Below are 12,146 nucleotides of genomic sequence, written 5' to 3' on the forward strand. Positions count from 1 at the left end.
AACGCTATTTGTCTGAAGAAAGAGTCTTTCTGTCATTTTTAAAAATGTATATAAGCAACAAGAAACAGCACAAACAGGCACAATAATCCCCATAACCGATTTTATTTAAAATTTAACAAGTCAGTCATACACAAATACCCTAACAGTTTCAGCATCAACATTTGGCAGGTCATTGGTAACTGATTAAACAAATGGTTTTGTTTAAAAACTACAATTAGCCAAGAAGAACAGAAATATATCACAGATGCTCTCTGGCTACATGTCAACGTAAAGATCAAATGATCGAAAATCAAATGACCGAATGATCCCAGATGATTTCAATGATCAATTCAAGATTCAATGATCAAAAAAAGGAACCTGGTCAGAAACCAGGCTTACCTCTTAGTAATTAATAATCTTTTAATGGCATATGTTTATTTATAGGCTATGTTTAATTCCCTATATTACACATTTGTACAATAAAAAATATCTAGCTACATATAGTATATTATACATTGCATTTAGAGTTTTCTATAACCATTTGAATTGAATGTTTATTTAAAAAAAAAAAAAAAATTGGTACCAGTATATTAGTGACAGATTGAATGGAAACATATTCATAGTAATTCAAGATAACAAACGGAGAAAACTGTTGTATTTTCAGCAGCACGGTTTGCACCACGCATGTACAAGCAGGTTCTTCACACAGACTTGACAGAACCTACTGTAAATACTGTGGGCTGAGTGGCACTTAGTGTATTTGGTCAGTTCTAAAGAAGTGGTTAAGAACAAAAATCCCTTTTCACAGACAAATAATGCATTTGCACTGTTTCTGGCAACCCACATCAGCTGAAAAGTTGCTCAAATATTTAAACATGTTAATACATTATAAAGAGAAGTTTAAACTCTTTACACAGTTAACAATTGTATAGCGCAATCATGTTTGCCAGATATTCAACATGATTTTTTTAATAACAGTTATAAAATCGCATCTGATAATGACACAGTGGGTCCCTTATGGGCAAAACAGGCTGCGATAGAGCAATTCTTTCTTTTTTTTTTTTTAATTCAATGACAAAAAAAAGTCAATCCTTACATATCATAATGCAATGATTGTCTACTGATTCCTTTATGTAATCTCTCCATTCACTCTAGCATTAATCATGATTTAGAAGTGCTACAAAAATGGTACTCTGGTGTCTGTTACTGGATAATGTGGAATGTGTATGTATATATAGCTTATATAGCTTGGGTCCTCTTAACACTCTGAAGTCAGATCGTATAAATGAATTGATCAGGACGACGACACTGCACAATGTTCTCTGGTCTAGAGGTACATCAGGCTGGAACAGTTTAGGCAAGTGTAGTGTGCATTAAACATTCATTTAATCTTTGATGCATGGAAAAAGTCTCTGTGTCGGAATGCATAGTTACTATCTGAATTAAACAAAATGTGCAAAAGTTTAGTCACCTTCTCTGGTATCTCTTTTTCTCTCTCTTTCTATCTTTATATATAAATTTCGTAAACTGTCGGCCTAATTATTTTCGCCTGAGAATATTCCAGGTAGTTGGGTAAGGTTTTATTTTGCATTGGACAGCTTCTGCTCACTTTTGCATACAGCTGTGATAGTGTGTGTGTGTTTTTGTTTAATTAGATTCAAAAGGTTTAGCCATTTTCTCTTTGTGTAGATCATCTCCCAACAGGTGGCGCAGGGGGAGCTCCTCGTGTCATAGCTACAGTGTGAGAGAATACAAACAGATTATTATCAGGCATAGTGACAAAGCAATTATTGTCACAAGAGACTCAGAAAGTCTCTTTCTACAGAAGAAAATGAATTAATTTTATGAGCTGAACGACAGCTTCTTGTGTGAAGGAACATATTTGTGCTTTGAAAAAATGTAATATCATGTACTATATTTAGATTATATTATATACTGAGCCACTACTGCCCCACATGCTAAACATATTTAAGTATGTGTCAAAAAAGTAATGAAGCTATGCATAAATTAAGGCTTGCGAATGGGAAAGTAAGTCATGGTTCATCAGATCACCTATACAACTCACCCACTCATAAATTGTCTGATCGCCAGCTGCCCTGCAGTGGGATTCAGTCTACTTGAGCCTTATTGGCATTGAACCAGCCACTACAGCTGCATGCTATAATTTTCCCATAAACCTCTGACTCACTGCTGCTCATACAATCTATATGTATTGCAGAAATTGTTAAAAACTAAAACATTCAAATTTATATATTGAATTTCAAAATATACTCAGCTATGTGAAAGCTTCTTACCTTTATTGTTTTTACTGGGATAGATCCTTGTGAATTGTCTGTACTCGTCTGGGGGAGGCAGATCCTCAACAGGATGGAAAGAGTACCTAGACTCAAACTCATCTGAAGAAACAAGCAGCAGACATGAGAAGAGTTTCATATTTTATCTAGTAAAGAAATCTATGCTACATAAATTGTACAAATGGCATACATTGTTTGCATTTTTAAACTCATTTTCAGGAACATGCTTATTATTTCCTGTAAACGACTTCCTACTTATCTCACATCTGCATATCAGTAACAAAAGCAAATAAAGTATCCTGGATGGTTTGGAAGAAGAACATACACTTCCTTATCTATTTTCTAATCTGTCCAACCATGAGCTTCATCTAGAAGTAGGAAAGGAAGGTATTATTCTAGGACCATGGCATCATAGACATGTTTCTGCCAAACTGAACTGATTTCAAAAGATGTTTGAATTCTGAACATGCTCTGTTTTAGGTTAGATACAGGAGGAACTGCAGAAGCCTGATTTGAATTCCTCAGAGATCATTTGACTGCAGTGCTATTTCCTGATTCTGATCATGTCCAAAGTTCAGGGAAAATGATCAGCTACTAATTATTGGCCTTGTACTCACACACACATAGCAGTCTCACATACATTAAGAACTGGTTTTGTAATATTCTGCTCAATACAGTCCTAAATATCCAGAATATTCAACTAGAAGTATAAAAACACGGACTAAGAAGTATCCATGTTAAAAAATAAAGAAGAGTAAAATGCTGATTTAAATGCCAAAATATCACCAAGTTAAATTTTTTAAATGGGCACTTTTGCATTTTAATGACAGTTATAAACAATTATGACATGAACATGTGATAAATGTCACTTATTTCACTTCACTTATGTCACTTTAACTAGATGTGTAAATAATAGCTTGAAAGAAAAACACACAATTTACTGGGACAGCTGTAATCATCAGTGGTATTGTGTGTTCACATAAACGGCACTGAACTTCACAGTGTTGCTAACTGTCTTTGTATGTTGTAGGATATAATGTCACTCCAGTGGAACAACAAGGCCCAAAATGCTCCAGTATGACAATGCACAAAGCGAGCTGCATGAAGACATGGCCTGTTAAGGTTGGAGTGGACGAATTTGCGTGTCCTCACTGAAGACCTTTGGAATGAACTGGAACACTGACTGTACCCCAGACCTCCTCAACTTATACAGTGCCTGATCTTATTAATTCTCTGGAAGTACAATAAACAAATCCTTATATGAAAGACATCCCAGAAGAGTGGAAGTTAATACACTATAATGGCATAAAGAGGGGATTAAATCTTGAATTGTGCAGTCAACAAGCACGTGTGATGGTCAGGTGTCCACAAACATTTCATTTACTTTCCAGCATTTGGCGGACGCCCTTATCCAGAGCAACTTACATTTTTGAGAACCTTTACAATATGCTAAAGCATACTCACCAGTGAAAGTCCTAGAGACAGACGTGTGTCCGTTGCGCACAGGTGGAGGTGGAGGGGGATGTGATGTGGGTTGGCGACTGGAAGATAAGGGTGGTGGGGGCCTCCCTCGGCTTTCATAAGAATTATGAGAGGTACCACTTTGCACGCGGGCTGGTGGAGGAGGAGGGGGGGCGTCACGAGTCCCATTCCGAGATGCAGAGGTGGGACCCTGGGAGGCTTTATTTTATTTAAATACAAACATGATGCATGGTGATTTACAAAAAAACCCACAAACAATACATTCTTTCTAAGCATCAATATTTATGAAAGAAAATAACAGCTAGTTACCTGGTCTGCGTCCTGGAGGGTCTCGAGCTGGTGGTGGTGGTCGACTGCTTTGTTGGGGTGGGGGTGGTGGGGGTGGAGCTTGACTACGAGCATTCGGATTAGACCTCCTGTTTAGCGAGTTCCGCCTCTGTGGCAGCTCAGGGGGTGGATCCCCGTTAGCCACTGGAGGAGGCTGTCGGTATGGAGGAGGAGGTGGTAGAGCTGAAGAAAGCACAGGCGAAGAGCGAGAAGTAGGTCTTGACAGGACATCACGTGCAGGTGATGGAGGAGGAGGGGCTCTGTTCATACTTTGTGGTGGGCTGGGCTTCTCTACCCCATAAGAGCGGCCTGAGCTCTGACTGGGGGTGGGAGGTGGGTTATTGCCACGTCGATTAAAAGGCGGAGGGGGAGGAGGAGCGGAGTTGTTGGGTTTTGGAGTACTTCCACCGCTGCTCGGTTTCGAAATGTCAGGTAGCGAAGGGCGAGGATTCTTAGGTGGCAAAATGGGTGAGGTGCGTTCTTCGTTGGGAAGCTGGCTCGTAGGACGTGGTGCAGCAGGTCGTGAACCTGGAGGCCGCAGTGCCGCTCTGCCAACAGTGCCATCTGGAAAGAGATATATGATGCCATCAATGCATTTACTGAGTTTGTCCAGAGTTGGACAAACAGAGTTGAATGGTGTAAAATGTCTCAAAGAAAGTTTTTTTCTTCCAATTTCCTTCTTCAAATTATGTCAATTGCTAATATAATGTAATTTATTTGACACAAAAAAAACAACAATCATGCATCAAAACAAGTTAGACCCTCAATTTTAATCTGCAAAATTATAGACCTTTGTCCTAAACAAAACATCTTCTTGATGCAATAAAAGGAATGCTTCAGGCATCGTTACCACTCATGGGAGATTTCACATGTTCTCTCCAGGTTCTCTGGTTTTCTCCCATGTCACAAAGCCCAATTAATAGACTGGTTAATGCAAATTGCCCCTAGGTCTGTATGAGTTTCTGAATGTGTATGTGGTGCCCCGCCCCGTGTCGTGGTTTTTCCAATACACCATGGGTAAGATGCACTCAGTACTCCCATAACAGGCTACAGATGTACCACATCCCTGACCAGGATCAAGTGATTACTGCGGACAAATGAATGAAAAGTTTCTAAAAAGTTTTTAAAGCATCAAAATATGGCAGAAACATTTGTGACTGACATGTGACTTATATGTAATAGACGATACATTTCATCAGAGATTTATGCAAAGTAAACCAGCATTTCTGGAACTGTGTATTGTTTTAATAATCTGGAAAGAGTTCTGTTTCATAAATAGAGAATTATTAGACAAATAAGTTGTTGAAATGTTGATGATGACGGAAAGTCTCTATGAAAGACCTTATAAAGCTACCTCCCACTGGACGAAGTTTAGGCACTCCTCCGCTAAACAGGCCTCCCATTGGCATTGGTCCAGAACTGCCACCAAAGCCCCCTCCACCTCCTCCTCCACCTCCACTTCCTCCTCCACCCCCTGCAGGTTCTGTAAAGGCACGTGCACACACAGACATACACACCTCAGTTGGATGATTAACCATAAGGAAGGTCTAGTCAAACATTAAAGTTACGGCTATAATAAGTTCTCTGTTGTTCACTGCTCTTATCTCAGCAACCTACTATCAAGAGCTGGTGCACTTCTGTCATTGACATTTGTGACTCTTTTCAGCCTGGTCCCTTTGCATATGTCTGACAATAAGGCTCCTCTTCCTTTAGCTTCGTTGGCTGATATCTTGGGAGGGGTAGAATTTGCCTGTAAAAAAAGAAAATTCAAGCTGGAGACAGGTTCAAATCAAAACAAAACTAAATCACTTATCAGCCATAATATTTTATTTTGTGTCAATGATCACGATAACAGAATGGCAACCGGATAATGTTCTGGACTCTGCATGAATAAGAAATGAAGTGGTGTTAGTGAACGCAGAGAGTAAGAGACTGTAGTGAAGCCCATCTGTACTGCATCTACCTGGCTGAAGGTAGGGGGAGGTGGAGGTCCCGGTGGTGGTGGTGGAGGAATAGGCATATTGTTGTTTCTCCAAGACTGATGATCACCTCAGTCTTAGCAACTGTATTTCTGCTCACAAAAGCTCTGCAAAGACAAAACATTTAATCATTTTTTTATACTCAAGTGGTGGTGTGTGTTGTAAAAACGTGGGATCTGAATATACTCTAAAATGAAAATGTAAAATATTTACATGTACCTGAAGCCAGACTTTTAGAAATAAGGATACTAGACTGTATTTCCTTTTCTACAAAATGGTACCCTTACATGTACCTTTAAATCTTTAATATAAAACTAATTAAAGTCCACTAATGTAGCCTTAATTCTTTTTAAATGTACACTATTTCCATACATCCAGGTGAAAGACGTTGCATATTAAAGGATTAAAACCCCATCGTCAAGAAAAGTAGCAGCGAGTACTTTTATTTTTTTTGAGAATGTGTAAATAATTAAACAGAGCTTTGACATTGGATGTGCCAAAGTAGTTGAGTCATGTTTTTTTACATGCAAAAAAACCTAAAACTCAAAAAAGCTCTGGTTGTTTCTGAAGATTTCCGCTTATCCCTAAACTTCCCATAACCAGTCTGATAGGATACCGATGAGGCCTTCAATACAGCTTTACTTTAAAGTATGAACATTTCTCTCTCACATATATCTTCTATATGTGCAAGATACCCGAGGATACGAGTGATACACCACTTTGTTAGTTCCAAGCGGAATGTTGTTAAGCAGGATCACCAGCAACAGAGGTGTGAAGTTGGAAACAAGAAATGCAGCTCAGGTGATTCAACATGCCATGTTCGGTCCTACACACTGCTGAAAACACATGACGTACCTTTAGTGATCTCTGATTATCGTGTTTCTTCATAAAAGAAACCGATCATACTAATTTCTTCATACACCAACTACACCTAGGTTACGAAGGAATACACTGGAGTATGAAACAAATCCCTTCTTAGTAATAAACGTATCCGGTATACACGCTATGCTGTCTGCAATAACTTTAACTTAAACATGATCAGCATGTTTACTGTCAAGGCACAATAAAAAAAAAAGATCTATCTGACCTGGTGTACTTATTAAACTAAGCTGACTTTCAGGGATTTCGATCACACCTGATGGGCAGAATACAAAGAAAGGTGTGTAAGACATGTAGACTAGTGGTTAAGGTGTTGGGCTACCAGTCCGAAGGTTGTGAGTTCGAATCCCACGTCCAACAAGCTGCCACTGCTGGGCTCCTGAGAAAAAAGCCCGAACACTCAAGTGTTCAAAATGAAATCATGTAAAATCTGATGTACTTTATAGCTATCTGTTGTGTCATAAAGGAAAACAAGTAACAAGCCCATAATCACGACTGAATTGTAACGAGGACCTTCAAAGATTTAGTCAACAAACTTTTATCGCTTGGGGGAAAAAAGCTCAGGTACAGGAGATAAACAGCAGGTTATAGGTATATAGACAGCACCAAACTATAAGTATAACATATAAAACAATGAGAAAGCACCACAAATACCACTTATTTATCGATGTTCATTTCATTCGCGCTCTGAAAATACGATAAAGACTCGAATAATTAGACAAACTTACCTGCGGCTACTCAGAGATTCGTGTCTCCAACAGCATTGAAAAGAACCGGGTTTGTGATCCGGTTATTATTACAAACACTCTGAGATGTTAGAAAACAAAACAAACCTAAAAAACTAAATATCTAACGTCAACCAAGCGAAGAGTCGGAGCTTCATGATATAGATCAGGAAAACTACAGGATTAAACACGAACAAAACATAAGCATACTAATATCTCCTGCTCTTTAAACTTGTAGTCCAGAGAAAGTGAGATTAGGAAAGCCACAGGTTTCGGGCTTCAGCTGCGAACCCAAGATCTGTGAAACCCGGAAGTCTAGGAATTAGTACAAAATGGTGGCAGATGGACGAATACTTCCGATTAGAGCCGAAAGCTATTTGTAGTATAATAACCCTTTCCGAGCAGCTCTGTGAGCATTCTGACTATTTATTACACTACAACCAAGTGCCAAGCCACTAAAACGGCTTTCAACAAATAAATAAACCACGAATTAAGCCCATCTTTAACAATGTAAACACCACACTTCTTTTTAAAAGCCTATTTTGTTTACAACAGCAAGTAAATGCTAAAGAAGCTGATACTGTATTAATAATGTGATTCTATCAGAAAGAGAGGCCATTTAAATCATGTGTGAGAAAGTATGTTATGATCTATATGGTGGTATTTGTGCAAAGGAATAATAGTGTGTGTGGGGAAAGTATAGTTGTGTGTGGGTGTGCAACATTATTGCAGAATGGGTGAGAAAGAACGTGTTATGACCTAATTGGCCTCTCATATCCCACTTAACTCTTTCATTTAATACCTGACAACCTGCATTGAGCTTTTAAGTAAAGTATTTTTTTTTTTAAAGTAACCTGTTTGTCTGTTTGTTTATTTATTTATGTTTAATTAGTTTAACCAAGTATTAGTAATAATACAACTTTGATCAACTGTCTTTTCAATGATTTACAACATTCTATAGTTTTAAAAATTAATTTACCAGCACATAATAATTTGGATAATAGGTAATTCATGTGACTTTGTTAATCAATATCACAATATCATTGAGAGAAAAAAAAAGAAAAAAAAAACATTTGAGAATTTTTTTTCTTCTTCCTATGATCTTTAAGAATTTTGGATTTCCAACCTGTGGAATATTGAATAGGGATAAATGTATCTGATCTTCAAAATTTATGATATGTAAACTATAAATGATATATATATATAGTCTGTGTGTGTGTGTGTGTGTGTGTGTGTGTGTGTGTGTGTGTGTGTGTGTGTGTGTGTGAATTAAGTGAGAAAAGAAAACTTCTATAAAAGTGGAAAAAAGAAGAAAATCTAATTTGTAATTTACATTATATAATAATATATGATTATAATATATATATATATATATATATATATATATATATTATAATCATATATTATTATATAATGTAAATTACAAATTAGATTTTCTTCTTTTTTCCACTTTTATAGAAGTTTTCTTTTCTCACTTAATTCACACACATATATATACTTATATATATATATATATAAATAATGTTTGGATGTACAGGATTGATAAGCTGATTTTGTTTTGTCACGTTTCATTTTGATCACATTTTTAACCGCTGTGGACAGTGTAGAGACATAAACTGTGCAAGTCATGCATGCAAATGCTGCCTATATTGGTTTTAGATAGCAATGAACAGTGAAGATACCACTGGTCTTCTTTTAGGTAATATAATAGTATAATATGGTATAATAGTCATACTCACACCCTCAAGAGAGAAACCCGTAACCTCAAACAAAAGTGGAGAAAAACTAAATTAGAGGTTTTTAGAATTGCGTATAAGGGCAGTATGTCCAGCTATAGACAGGCTCTAAAAACTGCTAGGGCTGAACACCTGAGCAAACTCATAGAAAATAACCAGAACAATCCTAGGTTTTTATTTAGTACAGTGGCTAGATTAACAAAAAAACTGAAATCTGAACACACTATTCCATCACAGTTCAATAGTGAGGACATTATGAGATTCTTCACTGATAAAATTGAAAGCATCAGGAACAAAATAGTTGATGCTCAACATATGAGAGCACCTTATGACCCAGTCTCACCTAAAGCTCTACACTCACAACTACAGTGCTTTACAATTACAGGACAGGAAAAGTTATATAAGCTTATTACTACAGCTAAACCAACAACTTGTTCAGTAGATCACTCTCAATCTCTCACTCATTTTCTACCGCTTATCCGAACTACCTCGGGTCACGGGGAGCCTGTGCCTATCTCAGGCGTCATCGGGCATCAAGGCAGGATACACCCTGGACGGAGTGCCAAACCATCGCAGGGCACACTCACACACTCTCATTCACTCACGCAGTCACACACTAGGGACAATTTTCCAAAGATGCCAATCAAACTACCATGCATTTCTTTGGACCGGAGGAGAAAATCGGAGTACCCGGAGGAAACATGCACACAAGGCAGAGGCGGGAATCGAACCCCCAACCCTGGAGGTGTGAGGCGAACGTGCTAACCACTAAACCACTGTGCCCCCTTCACTAGATCACATTCCAACTAAATTACTGAAAGAAGTGTTACATAAAGCTGGTGAGCCTCTTCTTAATATTATTAACTCCTCGCTATCTTTAGGGTACGTCCCTAAATCTTTCAAGTTGGCAGTTATTAGGCCACTCATTAAGAAACAGAATTTAGATCTTAATGAACTATTAAATTACAGATCTATTTCACATCTTCCGTTTATGTCTAAAATACTAGAAATGTTGTGTCTGTTCAACTGAGCTCCTTCTTACAGGAGAACAATATCTTTGAAGAGCGTCAGTCAGGTTTCAGGCCCCATCATAGCATAGAAACTGCACTTGAGAAAGTTACAAATGACTTGTTCCTAGCTTATATACATGCTTCCATTAGGGATCATCACTAGAAGCTGGTGGGATTAGTTTCCACTGTTGGATGCTGAGGATACACAGTTTCTTATCAAAACATCTCATCAAAACCAGACAAAATAGCTAAATTGTCCAAATTAACTCAGTGCCTTAGAGAGATAAAAGATTGGATGAGCTTTATTTTTCTATTGTTAAACTCCGATAAGACAGAAACACTACTTATCGGTCCAAAAACCAGTACTACTCTACTACACAGTAGTATTACACAGAAACTCTCACAATTCAACTTCCATTTAGAGCGATGTACTGTTACTACTAGCTAGACGGTGAAAGACCTGGGTGTTTATATTAGACAGAAACCTGTCTTTTGAAAATCATATCACCCAAACTACAAAAACAGCCTTCTTCCACCTTAGAAATATTGGCAAGTTGAGAAACAAACTATCTGTATCTGATGCTGAGCTTGTTCATGCATTCATGACCTCTAGACTGGACTATTGTAATGCATTACTAGGTGGTTGTCCTGCATCTTTAATAAATAGGCGTTACAACACGTTACAATTCTTCAAGCTCCCTGAGATCAAAGAACTCAGGACTCCTGATAGTTCCCAGAATATCTAAGTCTACTAAAGGTGGTAGAGCGTTTTCTTATTTAACTCCCAAACTTTGGAATAGTCTTCCTGATAGTGTTCGGGGCTCAGACACACTTTCCCAGTTTAAATGTAGATTAAAATCTTATCTCTTTAGTCAGGCATACACATAATACATCCCATAATATTGTGCACTATTACATCAGACTTGCAAATATTATGAATTAGCAGCTAAGATATGTTAATCCCTCTCCACTGCTCCTCTCTTTCTACCCATCCCGAGGCATCCAGAAATTTTACCAGCTCCGATTGTCTTCCGTGCGATGAAGATTTTGGACCTCCACTGAGATGAGGCCAACACTGAGAATCCTGAGGCATCTAGAGCTCTAGCAGCTCCAGTTGGATTCTGCAAACTCCATGTGATCTTTTGCATCAATACAACATTTGTCAGACTGTATATTTATAATCACACCCTCCAGTGTCACCCATATGAGGATGGGTTCCCCATTGAGTCTGGTTCCTCTCAAGGATTCTTCCTTACCATCTAAGGGAGATTTTCCTTGCCACTGCTGCCTGAGTCACCTCAAACTTGCCCATTGGGGATAAATACATACATTGGGAAGTCGTGGCCTAATGGTTAGAGAGTCTACCATTAGACCGAACCCCCCCAACTGCTCCCCAGGCGCTGCAGCAAAAAATGGCTGCACACTGCTCTGGGTGTGTTGACGGTGTGTGTGTTCAATGCTGTGTGTGTGCACTTTGGATTGGTTAAATGCAGAGAACAAATTCTGAGTATGGGTCACCATACTTAGCCGTATGTCATGTCACTTTAAATATATTTGAGACAATGTCAATTGTAAAAAGCGCTATACAAATAAATTTGAATTGAATTGAATTAATATTTGTATTCCGATACTGATGCTTTGAAAAAGCCTAAAAAGTGGGAAATTTGCAATTCATTCATTCATTCATTCATTTTCTACAGCTTATCCAAACTATCTCAGGTCTCGGGGAGCCTGT

The 12,146-nt window shown here is 38.1% G+C and overlaps 1 protein-coding gene across 1 annotated transcript; it reads right to left on the bottom strand.

Moving 5' to 3' along the window:
• Positions 1–86: 86 nt before the first annotated feature.
• wipf2a (WAS/WASL interacting protein family, member 2a) lies at positions 87–8,106 on the bottom strand. The gene is made up of 8 exons (XM_060878253.1): positions 7,669–8,106; positions 6,046–6,168; positions 5,700–5,832; positions 5,437–5,565; positions 4,065–4,646; positions 3,738–3,953; positions 2,274–2,375; positions 87–1,713 (listed from the first exon to the last, which is right to left on the bottom strand). Exons 2-8 carry the CDS (start codon positions 6,100–6,102, stop codon positions 1,670–1,672), a joined length of 1,263 nt encoding a protein of 420 aa, XP_060734236.1. The 5' UTR covers positions 6,103–6,168; positions 7,669–8,106; the 3' UTR covers positions 87–1,669.
• Between the last annotated feature and the right edge of the window lie 4,040 nt (positions 8,107–12,146).

This window comes from Tachysurus vachellii, chromosome 1, assembly GCF_030014155.1.
Source record: "Tachysurus vachellii isolate PV-2020 chromosome 1, HZAU_Pvac_v1, whole genome shotgun sequence".
Classification (NCBI taxonomy): Eukaryota; Metazoa; Chordata; class Actinopteri; order Siluriformes; family Bagridae; genus Tachysurus; species Tachysurus vachellii.